Source organism: Tribolium madens, unplaced genomic scaffold, assembly GCF_015345945.1.
Source record: "Tribolium madens isolate multiple individuals breed KSU strain unplaced genomic scaffold, Tmad_KSU_1.1 Scaffold_91;HRSCAF=231;Tcas5.2_LG7, whole genome shotgun sequence".
NCBI lineage: Eukaryota > Metazoa > Arthropoda > Insecta > Coleoptera > Tenebrionidae > Tribolium > Tribolium madens.
The window spans coordinates 15,564,024-15,584,192 of record NW_025401063.1 but is presented as its reverse complement, the minus strand read 5'-3'; the positions used below and the strand labels follow the sequence as shown (position 1 = coordinate 15,584,192).

The following is a 20,169-nucleotide window of genomic DNA, read 5'->3' as shown; positions in this document are numbered from 1 at the left end:
CCATAACTTGCAGAGGGTAGACACAATTAAGCTTTCAGAATCTGAATTATTTAACGAAACTGTGAATTCCCATTTTATCACCGTTTCATATGCATAGCTTACAAGAAGTAATACTCTGGTGAGGCAATTTTCATTAATTTAAAGCAGAAAGCTTACTAAAAATTAATAACTAAATAATTAATTTTTACTGATTGTTAAATCTAGAGTAATTAATTTTTTATCAAATTCATTGTATACCTGCTGTTGAGATATTTTATACAAATAGCTCGTCATTAAAGTGAAAAAAGGGAGAGCATAAAGTTATTTCCCTATGGCCAGCGTTTAGGGACTCGTTGCAAAATGTAAATTAATGAACTCAACCGCGTTGTTGCAAAAACGCATTCGTATAAATTAATAATGTTGTTTTTTTCATAAATAATGAGAGATTTAATTTATCTTAAAATGCAAATCGTAAATCGAGTTAAAAACCAACAAGAAAAGTAAATTTTGTTATTTGGTTAGGAATATTGACCGTTTCTTATAACCTACAACCGAGACCAATACAAACTCCAGCCACGATCCAAGGCAAATGAAATCCCTGCAAAGCTTTAAAAAGTTTAATAAATATTTGTATGTGAGTTATTAAATTAATAGACTAAAATTTATGTTTTAATGAATAACAAACTAAAAAACATCTGCCAATTGGCAATTGGAAAAAGTAACCAACGACTTTTTAATTGCTTTTTTGCTTGGTAAAAATTTACTTTTCGAAATATGCAAGTAAATTGCAAGAGTATCTTGTTAGGATTTATAAAGAAATTCTCTTTTAAGCTTACACTAACAGACAAAGTTTGTTGTAAACTTTATTAGTACTTAAACTTGGAAACAAAAAAACTGGAGAAAATTTGATGTTGCGATCAGCATTCGAATTTGTTCAGTCAAAGGAATGCATTTATTATGCATTTCATCGTAAATTTTATTTTGCATCAGTATCAAAACGTGACGTTATAAAAGACCTTCTACGTTTTTTATTTTCGGCRAAAATTGKTTGTCGTATGGCTTTTACAACATATTTGCTAAATTTCTTGTCTAGTCTAACCATAAAGTTTCTCTCTTTTCATTCTAGTCTATTATTTATATTTATTCAATAACTAGTAAATTTTCTAGCTGCCAATATTTTCATATAGAAACTTTAAAACTTTATAACACAGGGCGACAAAAAAAAGTCATGTCGTGACAACTTTACAAATTTTATATTATTTTGTTCGTCTCAGTGAGACAAATGAAATGCACTAAAAAAAATTAAAAAGTCTACACACTTTGAGCAAAATAATTTCTTTCTAATTTAAATGAATTTAAAATACTTTAACTTTATGTCAATTTCCTTCAAATAAAGACCATTCTAAAGAGATGGCCTTGCCCTTTACAATGATATAAAATTTGAAATTAAATATTGGCAAACTTTTCTTCGAACAGTGTTCGAAGAAGTTCGAAGTAAATCGTAATAATCTAAGAAAAACCCTAAGAAGCATCTCTTTATTAGTTGTAATCCAAATTTTCAAAAATAAAAATTTAGCGAGTAGTTTTCAAGATATGATTTTTTGAAGTTATGGTTTGCTAATCAAGCATTGCTCCATATAGGAGAAATGCATGTTAATATTACTTAAAATTGCATTTTTATAAAAATATTTGTTATAAGACTTTTCTTTTGCTTAAAAATTGCACCTTTCTTGTTGTAATTAAAATAAACAAAAACTGTTTGTTTACTTAAAACAAATAAAGAGTACCTGCGTACTAATTAAAGCAAATAAAGAGTTTTTTTGTTGTAAAAATCACCACTGATCATTGAGCAAAGAGGATCTAGAAGTTTAAGTCACGAGCCTTAAATATAAGAGCAAATCTTTTTCAAATCAAATCACTTTCCTTTCAGATTTCGACTTGTTCACTTTGTTCTAGCTTTCTGAACTTTTTTTGAAAATGTTCTGAGCAAATGCTTTCTCATCACTTTCGAGTGATGTTATTTACTTGATTACCTGATTTATTTTGTTGGTACATTCTACAATTACCTTCAGTTAGCTTGTAGGTAGTAGTGGTGATAACAGTTGCACACGAAGCAACTGACTTATTGCATTCAACATCAGTAGAAAGTGATGAGAAAGCATTTGCTGAGAACATTTTCAAAAAAAAGTTTAGAAAGCTAGAACAAAGTGAACAAGACGGAATCTGAATGGAAAGTGATATAATTTGGAAAAGATTTATTTTTATATTTAAAGTTACTGCTTTAAACTTCTAGATCCTTTTTGCTCAATGATCAGTAATCATTTTTAGAACAAAAAAACTCTTTATTTATTTTAATTAGTACGCAGGTACTCTTTGTTTGTTTTAAGTAAAGAAACAGATTTTGTTTATTCTAATTAGAACAAAGAAGGTGCAATTGACCATTTTTAAGCAAAAGAAGAGTCTTAAAACAAATACTTTTATAAAAATACAATTTTAAGTAAGATTAACATGCATTTCTCCTTTATGACGCAATACCTGAATAGCAAACCTTAACTTCAAAAAATCATATCTTAAAAACTACTCGGTATATTATTAAAAAAAAAATTATTCTTACTAATAAAAAGATGCTCTAAACGATGGTGACACAGAAAAAAAATTTACTACTAGGGTTTTTCTTAGATTATTTCGATTTACTTCGAACTTTTTCGAACACTGTTCGAAGAAAAGTTTGCCAATATTCAATTTCAACTTGCATATCATTCTAAAGGACAAGTCCATCCCTTTAGAATGGTCTTTATTTGAAGGAAATCGGCCTAATAGTTATTTAGTAATGATTTTTTAAAGTTAAAGTATTTTAAATTCATTTAAATTATAAAAAAATTATTTAGCTCAAAGTGTGTGGACTTTTTGAATTTTTTTTAGTGCATTTGATTTGTCTTACTGAGACGAACAATATGATATAAAATTTGTCAAGTTGTCACGACATGACTTTTTTTTGTCGCCCTATGTAATTAGTAGTTATTTCAAGTTTATTAAAAAGTGATGTCCACCTACACAATTTTTATTAAAAACATTTTATTATAAGCCATTGTATTAACTGTGATTTGTTTCTGTAAAAACGTGCATTTTATTAGTAGGATATTGGTTTGGTAGTTGGCAATTTTTATCACGTGCTTGAAAATCCATATAAAACGTCTGAAAGACAACGATGGTCATTTTTTCACAAGTATTGCAAGAGTCGGAACGATTTTTGATGGCCACCATAAAAACGCGAACATTTATTTTGCAATATACAATGCAGTCCGAGTCTGGAACCCTCGTAATCATCAGTTGCGTTCCTTATCTCGCCCATTATCGCTGTGCCTGTTATCGTCTCCTTCTATTGTACACGGGGGTCGAGAAAAAATGATTTGTGACTGGCGGACTTTATGATCTGGAAAAATAATAAGTGCGGTCCAATATGATTGCCTTTACGACCGCAGTAATGACGTGTTACATGCTCCCCCGGTTGCGCCCTAGCACTAGGGGCGAGTAATGGACAACCCGTCGTCGGACAGTTTGTTTTCCCTACAAATTGTGCTTACCTGATGATAGTGACGCTGTCAGAGGTTTTTTTTTTAAATGACCACTTTTTCTCATTAAAGCAAAAGTTAGAACCGAATTTGCTTTGATTTGAAAATCTAATAAAACAAATAATAGCTATTTAAGTGCAGTAAATTAAATATACAGTACGATGAAAAAAAGGCGCCCGTGTTAACCCACACGTTATAAGTGATCTTTTATTAAAGACGAATTCGGATTTGTGCTCTTATCAGTAAGATATAGACTTTCCTTTTTAAAAAAGAGAAATCTATATAATTAACAGTTTTAAAATAATTTCATTGTTAAAGTCTAGATTTTGATACAGTTGACGGTATTCTTAAAAAAAATGTGTGAAAAGTCTATTGAAATAACCTTTATTGAAGATGTTAGGATACCATTTCTTGGCTCCAAAGAAAATTTATCAATGTTGCAACATCGCAAATGTCCTAGGATACAGAAAATGTCCAAGTAATATACAATTATTGCAAACGGTAGCAACAAAAAAATCAATTTTCAATGTTGTTTGTTCTGTGAAATTTGAACGATTAAAGTAAAAAAGTCAAAGATTAAAAAAATTAATTGAAATCATTAGATACCTTTTGGTCGTATCATATTGGAATAATAAAATTATGTAAACTTTACAGTTTTTTATTTTATGCGGGTGACAATATCTGTCAGTACTGGTTTCCTAGATACGAAAAATACCTGAGTGAAATAGTTTTTTTAGTAAAAGAAAATTGTGCAAATTGCCGCTTTGTGCTGTTAGACAAACTGTTTAAATTTTAAAAAGAATCAATTTAGACTATTTTTGGAATGATGGTCACAATGTTTCAATAAAAAAGGACGCGCCTGTTTCGATCGTTGGCGTCTTTTTTTCATTATATGTATAATTTTACAACGTGAACTTTTAATATTGAAGCTCGAAACAAAACTGAGAGCTTTAAAAAAACTGAACTCTGTAATAGGTTATTATGTAACTAGTCCTATAAACGCCACTTTAGACATGAGTTTTATTAGGCACGAGCGAAGCGCATCGGAGCGAGTGTTTAATAAAACCAATGTCTAGAGGAGTTTATACATGTGTTAATACTATACTTTCTTTACGACCATCACAAAATTACAAATTAAATTAAGTAACAGAAACCTACTTCTTCTTGGATCTTCTTGGTATAGAAACGATGAACAAAAACACGATTAGCCCGTCACACCAAACTTAAAAGTTTGGTGTGACGGGCTAATCGTGTTTTTGTTCATTTTAACAGAAACCTAACTTCACCTTGTGACTAATACAAAGTGGTCATTTTCAGGTGAGTTTTATTCTTACCTGAGGATGACCACTTTGTGGTTGAAACGCATCGTGTTTGAAATAACAGTGTGAAGACTTAAATTGTGTTTTTGTTCATCATTTCCATATCAAGAAGATTTAATAAGAAGTATTAATCATAAAGTAGGTAAAAGTAATAACATTTCAACTTCATTTAACAATTGACATATTTAGTTCAGGCTGTTCACTTCTTCACACACTTTATTAACTACCCTAAACATGTGGTTAAACGAAAAAATGTCGAGTGGAAATACTTAATTACTCAATAGCATCATGTCTGGAAAATTTTTGTCAAATATAGTCTCATAAATAACACACGGAGGAAATACTGCACACTCTAATTATAAATAAATTCATATGACCTCTCACAGTATAGTATTACTGGTTACCCAGTTATGGGAAAATTTCAAAGTAAATACAGTGACTTGTAAATTGACGTTTACAAGTGAAAAACAAATAAAAAATAATAATATTTAATGCTAAAACAGTAATGCCGTTTTTCATAGAATGCAGTCTCATGACAACTGCATAAAACCCTGCACTAGTATGTGAAATACAACTTTTAAAACTTTGTAAAACTACCATAACGTTGAAAGTTTATGATTTTATCTCTACAAATCAGAAGTAATTGCATTTGATAGTTAAAGACAAACGATGGTTTAAATCTATTCTACTCTAAGTAGAAGGTTTTTCAGAACACACTTAGGTTTATTGAAAGAAAAATATTAAAAAACTTGATGCATTTTATAGATTGCTATCACCTCCTTACTTTCAAAGCGGTAACTTCAATCGCAACGACCTACTGTGAAAATTCTCACCAACTCACTGTTAAGTAGACAAAAAACTTCATTAGACAAACAAGGAGCGAAAATCGTAGGTTACTTTAGAATGCTTTGTTTTTCAGATTTTTAACAGTTAAATTAAGTTTTTTAATAAAACGCACTAAATATTTCTAGAGATAATAGTACACCACAACTCGCGCCCCAGAGAAAAATAAAGTAAGATACCAGGAACATGGAAAAATATTTAAAAAATTCGATCCATAAAAATTTCGAAGTTATGAGAGTTTAAATTTTGCACTTTGACTATTTATTTCTGTTGGAAAAATAATTTTCCAAGTTTTTTGCTACAAGCTATTAGAAGAGGAAACAAGGAAGCTGTAGCCTAAATTGTATTTCTGTTTAATGTTATTTGTAGCTTTTATTGGCAAAATTTTTGTACCTTTACTAAATAATTATAAAAAAACATATTCAAGATCATCAAGATTTTCCATGTTCCTGGTATCTTAGCTTACTTGAAATTTTTCTCTGGGGCGCGAGTTCTGGCGCACCTGCATAGTAGATTTCATTGAAGTTGACATAATGGGCGGCTATGGAATTTCATATTTAAGTTTGCAGCTTAGTCCCTGGTATTATAGCAGATGGGGTTTTTGTTTTTCTTTGATTACTTACCTCCATGGTTTGGTGAGCTGACAAAACTGACATTTGTATTCGTTCTTTCGCTGTATTTCCAGTATTTTTTTAAATTATAATTGAAATTAGTTCTCTTCAGAACCCCAGATTTAGAGTACACACAAGGTAATTATGTTTGAAAACATAATCAATTTCTTTTTCTTGCTTTAAGTTAACAAAATCAAATTATCAAATACTCCAAGTTGAATTAAGTCAAATTATTTTCTCCAAAGCAAATAGTGTATGTTTTTGGTGTTAAAACTACACCTACAAAGGGATGAAACAGGGTGTTAAACTTTATATGGAAAAAACTCTACCTGAAAACCTCTGAAAGAAGATTCTTTAAAAATAATATTTTTACTATCTTGACCTCAATTTTTTTTAGTGACAATTTTAGTTCCTTAATATGTAAAGCCTCTTTCACATTTAAAGCGCGGTTTACACAATCATGGCCTACTTTTATGCCAATTTTAATGAAATGGATTATACACTCTTTTAAACGACTTGAATTAAAAACTCTTGAAATTGGCTGTAGTTCTTTAATACGAGTAAATTTTAAAAATTTGCATAATTTTTTGAAATGACACCACGACAACAATAAAAATATTGACAATGAACCTCCCGTCGTTAAGCTCATTTTAAGTCAAAGTTTTGACATAAGAAAAATTGATTTATTCTTCCCCTTGTACAAAAATTAAAATTAAACAGTTTTTTTTTTCTACAGTATGTCTCCGGATTGCGATTACAAGAGGATTTTTTTACCTTTGAATTTAGGTACACTAAAACTGCAAATGAAAAATATTTTTTGCTTCACTGAAACGAGCAAATCTGTAATTAAAGCTTCATTATTCTCATTCAGTAAAAAGAAATGTTAATTTTTCTCTTGATTTTGGATTTGTAATAATTTTTCTCTGCTCTTTAAATTCCATCACATTGGCGATTTTATTTTTTTAACAATAATGTCACTTTGACAAATGAGTTTAGGTAAGTTAAATAACAAAAACGTTTGTGAAAATAATTTGAATAAATAACAACTCTAAGAAACAGCTTTAAGATAAGAATCAAAATCATTTTAACAAGAACGATCATTATTTAAATAACAAATTAATTGTCAAAGTGACATATAGTTGTCAAATAAATAAAACTGCCAATGTGATGGGGTTTAAGCAGAGAAAAATTATTCCGAAATTAGTCTAAAATCAAGAGAAAAATGAAGTTTTCTTCTGAGTTAGAATAATAAAGTTTTAATTACATATTTGCTCGTTTCAGATAAAGCAAAAAATGTTTTTCCTTTGCAATTTTGGCGTAAAATCAATGATATTTTTTTCCTCTTGTAAACTCAATTCGGGGACATACGGTATAATTAAGTATACATATTTTGTACCAGTAGTGGATTTATTTATTTTGCTTGTAGGTTCGCCTCTAATGCTTTTTGACTAAATATGTTAATGAGTGCGATAAAAGTCAGCCAGAGTTTATCGACAACTACGACGATGCAAAATTGAAAATACTAATTGACATCGTTTTGTCGTGCAAAGCAGAAGGCGGCTTCTACAAAGAGCAACACTGTCGCAGTCCTTGTATTTACTTTCTCACATCAATTTACATGCAATTGTTGAAATTGAGTTTGTGAGTTTCATATATACTCGAGACAATGTCAGTAAAAATTGTTTTCAATTAAGTGAATTTTAAAAGAAATCGAATAAAAGTTTTGACAGTTTTCAAACCTGGTCTATCAAATACGAAGCCAACGTAAGTTGAATGCAGTACTTTTCAATTGAAAGAACTCTCAGACTGCGTAATTGATATCGCGTTTTCTCCTTCATCCTTCCCAATTTTAAATTTTCATCAACACATTTCTTTGTGATAAAAATGCTGGGAAGTTGTAAAATAATTTAAAAAGTCAAAGCACTTATCAATATTAATAAATATTTCATTAATTATGTGAGGAAAACAAATTTTTTGAAAAACTTTTAGTCATCTAAATTACACAATTCTTGTGATTGTTTTGTGTCACCCAAGACCCGGACTCCCCTACATTTTAATTTATGCCGTTATGGAGCCATCACGTCTCCTTTCTGCTTAATGTCATATTAAGGTTAATTAGTGATCATCTGACTCCACATTTAGGTACGAAATGGTTATAAACGATGTGGCAACGAATTATGTAATTATAATTTTCATCATTATGGAGGGATAATCGTCTAAATGTAATATGGAACAATATGAAATAATGATTTATTGTATGTTTTCAACGTAAAATAAACAATCCAACAGTGTAAAGTTAGTTGCATTTTATTAGAAAAAGCCGTTATTTTTTTCAATATAGACTTTATTAAATCATCTTGAAGAAAGTTGGTAATTAACAAGGATGTATTAAGTAGACTTCAAATTTTCGAGAACTTCTCAATTTGATCGATCATCACCATTAACCTAATTATATTCTCTTCTCATCAATGATGATCGATTGGATAGCTGGCTTATACATTATTAATTACAAGAGGGCTATTGAGTTTCCATCTCTTCTCATAATCTAAAGTTAGCATATAGGAAATTACCTAACCATGCACTGAAAGTGATCTGGAATAATTTATAACATTTTTTGAGTTCACAATTATATTAAAACTTTTCATCTCAGTCGCTTACTTAATAGCAATTTGTTTTGACATAAGATATTTGATCACACATTATCGCATTTTTTATTTCTGTAAGAAGGAAGAAGGTTGTTTTTTCATCTTGTGCTGTTTCTGTGCTTTAATAATAATAATAAATAACAAATAAATTTATTGGTGCAGTAAAACAAATAATTTTTACACAGGTCACAGTGGGAAGAAGCACTAGGCTATAATCACTAAAATTACATACTAAAAATTCTTCGAGGTTGTAAAAGCATTTTCCTAAAAAAAAATTTAGTTTTAGTTTAGCTTTAAATATGTCTAGAGGTAAGTTTCGAAAATCGTTAGGCCGAACATTGTAAAAAGTAATAGCTGATAGGTGCTTTGTTTGATAAAGAACGAAAGAAATAAAAAGAAATACATGTTATACATGTTTTTCTTTTTTTATTTTTATTAGTGCAACTTTAAACAAAAAAAAAATAATTCTGAGAAGAAAGGGTTGTCTTCTTTCATTTTCAAAGTAAGATTTTTTATACACTCAGGGCCGTAACCAGGATTTAATTTTGGGGAGGTGAGGGGGGTTTCTTGTTGGTCCATGAAAATGAAATGAAAGAAGCCGGATTAAAAAGCAAAAATCTTTCAGTACACATTTTTATTTTAAATTGAAATAAGAGATCCTAATTAAACATAAAAAAATACAAATTAACTCACAAAAGTAACAAAAAATAAAATAAATTTTTAATACTGTTATAAATTTTTAATATTGTTATATTTAATATATATTTATTTATTGTTATATTTATATTGTTATTGTTTAAATTTTTAATATTGTTATAAATTTAAACAGGAGATAGAATATTCATTTTTAAAACAAAAATTTTCTATGAAGATATATCGAAAAATGCTACGCAAGGGGTGCGTTTTTTTTCAATATTTCAGAAATCATTTAAAAAAAAAATTCAAAATTTGCTGCAGATGATAACTTTTATTCACCTAAACAAGTACAAAAATAAAATGTTGAAATTTTTAATTAGGGGCTTCCTAAACTAGATGGGATTAGCATAAAAATTTACTTTAACTATTTTGACTGTGGTTTCTTGCCACTTTCAGCAACAAAATTTCATAGTTTTTCATAAAAAAGGTCTTTTGTGTTTTTCCAATACAATTTACGGATTTTTAGTAAAAATCGGTTTAAAAATTTATGTTACAGACCATAAACAGCATAAAAATTAAAAATTTAATTTAAATTTAAGACGCCCCTGATTAAAAATTTTGCTATTTGGCATTTGTTTAGGTGTACATATAAAGGTACCAAATTTTGTAATTTTATCTATTCTGAAATATTAGGAAAAACCCTTTAAAAAACGTACTTTTTTAGGGGGTGTAGCTCCCTTTCATAGCATTTTCGAAACACTTTTGTCTTAAAATCAAATATTCTATCAACTATTTAAATTTGTACCTAACAATAAAAATGAAACACTGTATAATTAACACATGAAAAATTAATTCACAAAAATAAAAAATTAACTCACTAAAATAACCAAAAAACTAAATTTTTAACACTTATAACACTATATAATAAAGTGCTCATCATTTCGGGGGGGTGGGGGGTTTTCTAATCCCCCCCTTGGGTACGGCACTTTATACACTAGTCCAGAAAATTATAGGAACAAAAAATTTTCCTACATTTTTTGGTGATTTTGGAAAGGTTGTAACTTAACCAAAAATGGTCGTATCTAGTTAAAAAAAAACATTTTGAAGCTTTAAGTTTTCTGACGCAAAAACTTACTTTTTTCTCATTTCTTTAAATCAATGTTAAAGGTGAAAAAAAAAAATCATTTTCCAAAAAACTGTAAGAGGATCTTATAAGACATTTATTGCAGTTTCTGACATTACCCTTTAATTTTCTGTGTGTGTTGGTTGCTGTCATCGATAGATGAATCCTTTTTTATTTAAAGTCAGATATCTCAGAATATGCTACCCGGCCTATACATTGATTTAACTAAAAAAAATCCCCACGTCCATGGACCAAAAAAATAACATAAAAATTTAGAATTTTTTTTTCGCGATATTACTTAGAATTGTGTGATAACCGTAGCATAGAAAAAAATATTTGGCAAAAAATCTCTAAATTAGAAACTTAAGGCTTTAAAATGTTTTTTTTAATCTAGATACGACCATTTTTCGATGAGTTACAGCCTTTCAAAAAATCACCAAAAAATTTAGGATAATGTTTTATTCCTTTAATTTTTTGTAGTATAGTTTGGGAGATCCAAAGGTAAATTCCGGTTTTAGTGTTTTGAAAAAATACCTATTATTTTCTCTTTTAAAAATCATATTACAACAATAAATAACGCAAAATTTTTGCTTGTTTATTAAATCGTGTAAACAATTTTTCTTTAAAGAAATAATTTAGGCCATATTAATTATTTTGACGTAATTATTTTTTAATTAACGTATACGTGATACTGTTCAAACCAGATACCCGTCTGTGGTTGTTTTTACTTTACTGTAAATGTTTTTGTGTATTTGCTGTAATAAAGGAACGTAAAGTTAATTATCGTACACAATAAAAATGCAATTGTGCTTGTAAAGAAAAACATTCAGTTAGAAATTTGGTAAAGTATTAAATTTCTTTGAATAATTAAGTATATTTTTCTTAAGACCGTAGGAAATTCTCTATAGAGGTGTTCTGGATAATTTTTGCATAATTTTCCTTGAACTTTTAATTAGAAAACGCCTATTAGAGCCGATGCCTTTCATAGTCTAGTCGAGACTCCAGTACCCACAAGAGACCCTTTTATTTAAATGTGCGTCCATATCAGCAATCTTGTTAAAATAAATTGACGCAGAACGTGAATCCATTGTACACGAATCGAAAATTTGATTACGGTTCGAAATCCGTCATTCTAAGTAATAACAAGAAGATTCTTGTATCGAATTTTCGCGTCAACATAAAACTCCTGAAATGGTCGTCGCAGTTAAATTGCGACAATTTTTTTACGGTCTGTCCCTCCAATTACTCAGAGGTTAGAGTTGCATTTAAACGAAATTAAAATCGATTCGAAGGCTTCTAGTCGCTACTTATGTCAAGAAGGGTAACAGTTGTAAAGCTCCGAAAGTACCTACCGTTTTATCTAGGAGGTGGCGCGATAACCTCGACTTGTCAAAGGATTTTTGATAAGAAAGGGACAGATTTACAAGTGGAGTGGATCCCAGAAACTGTCCATCAATATCGAATCTGTGTTATCAGCGATGACTATAATCATAATAGAATTAAAGGGACGGACGCAGGCGCCGGAGTTTGACCGGGTTCTGCGGCGTCGAGGCGCCACTCGTTCCCTGAAAGTCTTTCCATACACTTCACGGCATGTTTCCTATCCGCAATCCGCGCACTCGAACGCCACCTGATAAGCGCGCTAATTAGCACCATTAAAACTTCTTTATCAAAATCAAGTGTCTCAATAGCTGCAAATAGAAGACATTAGATTTAACGTAATAACCGTTAGTTGAAATCGTTTATGATAGTTTAGTGAACTTCTTGTGATTTCAAATTTCCCTAGTGTGCAGTGTTTAGTGTTTCTTAGTGCACAATCTCGAATTAAAAGTAGTTTATTTTGGATAATCGCAAATGTTCGAAGAAATAATCAGCACACTGGTGAGAGACTCGGCGATAATGGTAACAAATTACTGTGCTGGTGGTAATGTTGAAGGACCCCTCTAAGCGCAATGGAGAACGCACGAGAACTTTTGTTCTTAGGCCTTTTGTTTGTAGCTTGCGTGGGTAAGTTGCACCGACCTTCCCTTCACTTTTCCATTGTAGCATTATGATGTTTTCGGGCATCATTGCCAACAAGGAACATTTAATTTAAAGCAATTACCAGTGCGGTATCATCGAATTTTTGCACACTGCGGAAATTAATCTCTGACTAGAAGCCGAGTTAAATAAATATTTCAGATATTTCTTCATTTTTATTCTGCAAATATTATGCAAATCAGAATCAATCAAATATTCTGAAGTTCTTTTTGCTGGAACGTTTCTCAAATATCGAATTCTCGATATAGATGTAAAGCGTTCAAATAAAAACGATTCCACTTGCTCGTTAATTTAGCGATTTATTTATTAAGGCTTCATATTTTATCCGCCTCTATTTAAGTAGTATAATGAGATTTTTGATTTTATAGAATTCGTTTTTCTTAATCCTGACTAGTCTTTTTTTTGGAACATTTTTTAGATTTAGCGTCTGAATTTTTTTCTGAAATATATGACAGACACAAAGAATTGGTTGCATTAGAGAAAGCGTGAATGTTCCATTAGTGTTATTAAAGACGTGGTTAGTCGGTAAAATGGCAATTGCTGTACATAATGTTGACTAAGCTTTCTCAGAATTGCTGTTCATTTGCTAACTACTGCACATTTGTTGATAAATGTGGTAAAATTCCTAGTTAAAGAAAAAATTTTTGATAACAATAATTTTTATTTTTCAATATATTAGGCTATTCTATGGCTAATACAGCTCTGTATAGGTATAATTTTTTTAAAGTCCTTATAGAATCGTATCAAAATTGGTATTCTCTAAGCGTCTATGTAAACATTCGAGTTATATCGCTGTAATTACCCTAAAGTCTGTTTTTTATTAAGTGTAATAGTCAAACAGTCTTAACAAATTTATTCATGGTAATTTTTGAAAGTAGGCAGTTCCAGTTTTCAATTTCATTAATAAAAAATGACATTAAACTTCAGCAAAAAAATCGTCTAAGAGAATTTAGAAATGGAAATACAAAAACGGAAACAACAGTTTTTGGAAATTTGAAGATGAAAAGTCTGCGAGCAGAAGTCAGAAAAAGACCACCGCTAAAATTTATACACAATTTGTAATGTAGGTTTGCTAAACATTCTCTAATTTTTAGTAAGAAATTAATGAGAATATAACAAAAACATCAAAGAGAAAGAACGCAATTAAATTAGTAGGTCAGGTTGCACCGTTTTTGGAAAACGAGTTGAAGAAGTAACAATTTTTAAACTAAAACCGAAGGAAAATTTAGAAAATGCATCAACTTTGAGCTCATATTAATAAATTACACAAAATTTATTGCCGATTTTCATAAAACCTGCTTGTATCTTTTGCAAAATAACTTTTTTCTAAATAGACACTCTTTTTTATTAAAGTTTTTGTAGTAAGAAGCTCATTATTGTCCAACATTACCTTCTTTCTTCTTCATTTAATAATAAATGTAATGCAATTAGTGCAATATTGTTATGATCCATCACTGAACTATGTACCTATTATTAACTTTACACGATACCAATAATAATTATAAGAAAACAAAAATTAGCATCACTGGCGAAATACGGAGAGAAGTACTTATAATAAATTATTGAGGAGTGACATTGTTACTATAACAATATACAGGGTGCGCCAGAACTCACGCCCCAGAGAAAAATACCATATAAGGGAAGATACCAGGAAAAAATGTTAAAAAAAATTATCTATAAAATTTTCGAAGTTATGAGAGTTTAAATTTTGGACTTTGAATCTATTTATTTCTGTTGCAAAAATAATTTTCCCATTTTTTTTTGCTACAGACTATTAGAAAAGGAAATAAGGAAGCTGTATCTTAAATTGTAACTCTGTTCAATGTTATTTGTGGCTTTTGTTGGCAAAATTGTTGTACCTTTACTAAATAATTGTAAAAAAACGTATTCAAGATCATCAGTATCATTAAATAGACATAAAAAAATGTCAAATGTCAAAACTTAAATGTCATAATTTTTTGACAGATAGAATTTTTTAAACATTTTTTCCATGTTCCTGGTATCTTATCTTACTTGAAATTTTTTTCTGGGGCGCGAGTTCTGGCGCACCCTGTATTGTTATAGAGACTATAAGTCTTTACGGTTAGCAAATTTCTCGCCATAACTTTATAGAGACTTTAAGCTTATAGAATTTTAGGTATAGAGAAATATTTTCTTAGAGAATTCGATTTTTACTTATAGTCGCTAGCCTAAAGAGTTATAGCGCTATAGCAAGTATTTTTTTACCGAATAGCACCAATAATCTTCATTAAGATCTATGCACTTCATCCAACAACTTTCTAATTTTTTTAACCCATCGGAAAAAAAATATTTTTCGAGTGCTTTAAAATATTCATTCACCATGTTTGTGGTGTCTTTGTCTGATTGAAATCACTCTTCACCAAGCTAATTTTTAGATTTGGATGTAGGTAGAAGTCACAAGGTCCTAAATCTGTTGAGTAGGGTGAATTCGGAACTAATTCATATAATAATTCAGCGAGTGCTGAAATCTCGCATTTGGTCCATTTTTTTAAATAAAAATGTTTAATCACAGCCCGAAATTCGTTTTTTCCATTCTCGAAATTTGTTCAAACAACTTATTTTTAAAATTCTGTAACTTTTTGTTGAAACTTTGACAGACTTACTATGAAAGATGACATATCTCACTTGCGGTTCGCCAAATAGTTTTTTACCAGACATTTCAAACAACCCTCGTATCTTTCCAATTCTGAAATGGCTCATGCTCTCAAAAATAAAAATTTTGCAAAAGTTTCTTTGCACTTAAAATGGTGCGAGTAAAGTTATAAGAACGTGAAAATCTGTTAAGAAGATGCGGTGTAATACACGGAAATGCTTTTTATTTTAACTGACAAAAGACGTAGCTGGTAAGTCAGACCTAAAATTGTTATTAAATTTTCAATTCGGGTTTTTGCAGTTGACAACTTCCTAATTGAAAAATTGGTGACATACGAAAACGTTGTTCTCTTGGCCAGTTTTTTGCTAGAAATTTATTTAACTTTGGTGCTAGTCATTATTAATTAAGTTGGAGAATGTTCCAGTTTCATAAAGTAAAGTTGTAATTACTTTTGTGGACGGTTGTAATTTAAGGTAATGAACAATTGTGCAGCTGTGTCAGGTGACCTGTTACGGCTTAAATTCGAAACGAAACATTTGTAGTTGGTTTTATTTCCGTCATTCAGGACAGCTTTGATCACGGTCATTTATCATACAAACAAGCGTCGTTGAAGCAAGGACGAAAGAATATCTGACAGTCGCCCAGATTCCGATGAAAAATAGAGTTCGATATCGTCAAAACTGACCATTAAAAGTAAAAAGCTTCCAAGTTGATTTTGAGCTAACCGTGTAGAAAACACAAATAAAATTGTATCATTCCGGCCTTTCTCGAGAAAATATTTTTTTTATGAAGGGTTGATCACTAAATGATAAATATAAACACTTAATTTTATATGACGATAAAAATGTTTGTGTACACTTAAATGCTTATAAACTCGAATAACTTATATAAACTTTTTTTAATAATAACTTTTTTTTCCTTGAATTTTTTGCTTTATTTTTCTATAATAAATACGTGAGTGTGTGAATGGCTTGTTCAGCAAATTACAACAACTATACATATTTTGCTACGCTTTGGATAATCTTAATTTAATTGATTTTTGCACCAAATGCCTCAAAAATCAAACTTTGTCTTTGAAGTCACGTGCATGTGCTTTATATAAGCTGTCCCAGAGAGTTGGAAAAGTCCTTTAAATGGTAAAAGTAAATAAAAATATATAGGAGATTGATAGATACTAATCTAGTCCATCGCCTAAAATTATTTTCAACTATACGGCGTGTCCCAAGAATAAATTACAATACAAATTTGTGTTTTTTTAAATGAAACTTGCTTTTTTGGATGTAGATTTTTTCTTTATTGGTCGATTTTGCTTAGTTTTAAAAATAAGACGGTTTTTTTGACGAAAACATGCACTTTTTAAAAATTTATTACACAAAAACTAAGACATCTAGAAGTATTTAATAATATACAACACACTTTGCATATTATGCAAAGATAAAAAATTGAAGGCGTTTGTTACATGTTCAATAACTTAAAAAATTTAAATGGAACACCTCATTTATTGTTTTTGCATTTAAAAGATTATTAAATTGTCTTTCTAAAATAATTTACTTTTAGGTGTTTATAATCGACAACTAAAAAGATATTTAACGTTAAACATTAAAAAAATAATTACTATTGTTTCAGTAGCCAAAAACTGCACAGTTGCACAAGAGATGGAAGAAATATCTTACTTAATAATCATTCTGTGTGAAACTGAATCCATTATTCTTTATTTTTACAATAAAATAATTCGAATTTTAGTATTTATAACGACTAAATGTTTTAAGTTATATAACTTTTAACAAAGTTCTTAATTTTTTAATCTTTACAAATGCAAAACACTAAAAAAATGCTACAGCTTTAAATTCTGTACTTTTTTCTTTGCAGAAGTAAAAAAAAATCTAGCTGTCTTAGTTTTTGTGTAATAAATTTTTAAAAAATGCATGTTTTCGTCAAAAGAAACGTCTTATTTCTAAGAGACATCGACAAATAAAAGTTTAGCGTAAGAACAACAAAGACAACAAACATACGGTGTTTTATTCAAAAAATCATAAGTTTGTATTGTAACTTATTTTTGGGATATGTTGTATAGTTGAAAATAATTTTAGGTGATGCACTAGATTAGTATCTATTAATGTCCTATAAAAAAAAATAATTTTACTTTTAAAGGTCACTAATGGACTTTTTCAACTCGCTGGGGCAGTCTGTATAATCGTACATAATATTAGTTTTAAACTAAAAGCTTACACTTTAAATTGATTCTGCATTAATGATAAGTTTGTTAGAAATAACTAAATACATATTTATACCGAGAGATCAAGACAATCCTTGGATCCGAAAACGTATGTCTGTGAAACGTCAAATAAAATAACAAGTCGAAAGGTAAAATGGCATGATCAAAAAGATGATGATTTTAATAACTAAATTTATGATTTATCTTCAAAAAAATGGTCCGGTTGTTATTATGCTTTGGCGACTAATTCCAAACTATTTTGCCGTTTTACCTTTTGATTTGTCATTTTATTTGGCAGTTAGTTCAAAAACAGACATACGTTTTCCAATGACTCGATTACAAATTATCTTGATCTCTCGATATGTTTTGTGTGACACACACATACACGTGAATATTAATTGCCTTAAAAAGTAACAAAATCTGAATATTTATCTAGCTTTAAAGCTGCTTTTTTGCTGGTTGTTTTCGCCTTCATTCTTTGGCGTAAATGCGGTATTTCATGACCAAAAAGGACACTAAAATGCCGCCAAACTACTCTCGGCAAGTCAAAGCGCTATGTAAAGGCTTTGTTAACGGTTTTACAGGCCTGAACGTTTAGCGTCGAGTTTTGGATAATTTAAAAAGATTTAAAATGAGGGCACAAGAAAATAGAGTTTTAAATAGTTTTATCAAATCATGCAAATTAGGAAAGGGTAAATTTACTTTTCTGGCCTTTGCAAGAATCAAGCCCTTAAAATTGCTTGCACTGATGGGGTCCCAAAAACCTGTGACCAAAGTAATGAAACACTAATGGTCACTAACGACTGCTGCTTTGACCCTAGCAACAACAGACGGTGCATCTGAAGATAACTTAATAGAACTGCTGAAAGCCTGAGGGGATATAGAAAAGGGATTTTCATTTCGAATTGCAAAGGCGGATAATATGCTAATTCTTGGTTTGCTAATATTGATTTTGTTTATTCTTGCTAATTAAAAGTAATTAAACATAACGTGTTTAAAGGGCTAGAAGCTACAACTGAAAATACTGAAATTGCAGTTTGAGAATGAAAAATACATCATATTCTTGAGCAAATGCACTAAATTTCCGTAAAACACGGATGACTTTATTAGTTTCAAGTACTGTCAAACAATAAAATGTTGTAAAAACATAAATCTAAAATTATTTTATTTTTTTTCCAAAACTAATATCTTATATTGTTTCTACGGTGCATTTAAGCTTATGTATTTCTGATGTTGAAGTTAATATACGTTTTTCTATTAAATATTTTATAAATATGTACATAAAACACACTTGCCATTTTTTTTTGTAATAATTTTTGGATGTAGTAAAATTTTTGATCCAATATTAGTGTTGAGAAAAATTTTAAAGACAACACAAGTTTTATGGTTTAAATCTCTTGTTGTCTTAGTAGCTGTAGAATTAATTTATTTCATAATATTTAATATTAACTTTAACATACTAAACAAATTTGCTGCTTAGCTCATCATGTAATATTAAATTTTAATACAATACTTATAAATATATAAAAATATCCCTTTGCATATAAGTTAAAATAGAAATAGGTCAATAAAGATGAAGATAAAATACACGACATGAAAACTTTTACAGACTTATATCGGAATTCACATACTATTGATTGTTTTTTAATACTCGTAGTTATGGTAATATTTCAAGCATATAAATTGTTGAAAAATGTTTTATATTCCAATTATAAAATTAAATTAAAATTTTCCTTGCATTTCTACTAAAAAAGACTTCATAGTTCAGCTGTTATTACAATATGTTTTTTAAAAATAATAATGAACCTTTATAGGTTTGTCTTGTAAAACTTAATAGACAAATGCAACACATTTAAAGTTAAATGTTTTTTGAAAAAATGGCCGGGCTTGCAATTAAAATAGCTTTTTTGCAAACAGTGATAGTACCTACAGATTGAAAAGTTTTATGAATTAGTAAAATTAAATTTTGTACAATTTTAATCAGAGGCAAAGAAACACTTTTTACAAATTGTAAATTTTTAAAACGTAATAACATTTTTAAAATAAATCTGAAATTTCCTAGTTAGTATTTAGACCAGTCATCCTAAAATTCCAAAGTCAATTTTGCCTAACAAGCTCCAAAAGTTTTAAAATTTCGACATAAGTTTTCGAATATACAAGGTGCGCCAACTCGCGCCCTAGATGCCATATAAGGTAAGATACCAGGAACATGGAAAAAATATTTAAAAAAAATTATCTATAAAAATTTCAAAGTTATGAGGGTTTAAAGTTTGCATTTTTGACTCTATTTATTTTTGTTGGAAAATAATTTTCCAAGTTTTTTTTGCTATAGGCTATTAAAAGAGGAAACAAGGAAGCTGTATCCTAAATTGTAACTCTGTTCAATGGTATTTGTGACTTTTATTAGCAAAATTTTTGTCCCTTAACTAAATAATTGCAAAAAAAAACATATACAAGATCATCAGTATCATTAAATAGACATAAAAAATGTCAAATGTCAAAAAATAAATGTCAAATTTTTTTGACAGAGTTTTTAAAATATTTTTTTCATGTTCCTGGTATCTTACCTTAC

At 29.4% G+C, this 20,169-nt stretch overlaps 1 protein-coding gene across 1 annotated transcript in view; it reads left to right on the top strand.

Moving 5' to 3' along the window:
- The first annotated feature begins 12,301 nt into the window (after nt 1-12,301).
- The window catches only part of LOC123011511 (zwei Ig domain protein zig-8-like), a 247,656-nt gene continuing 239,788 nt past the window's right edge, over nt 12,302-20,169 (top strand). Inside the window, exon 1 of the mRNA XM_044408968.1 lies at nt 12,302-12,735. Coding sequence (XP_044264903.1) covers nt 12,681-12,735 — 55 coding nt within the window. The 5' untranslated portion in view covers nt 12,302-12,680. The remainder of the gene's footprint in view (nt 12,736-20,169) is intronic.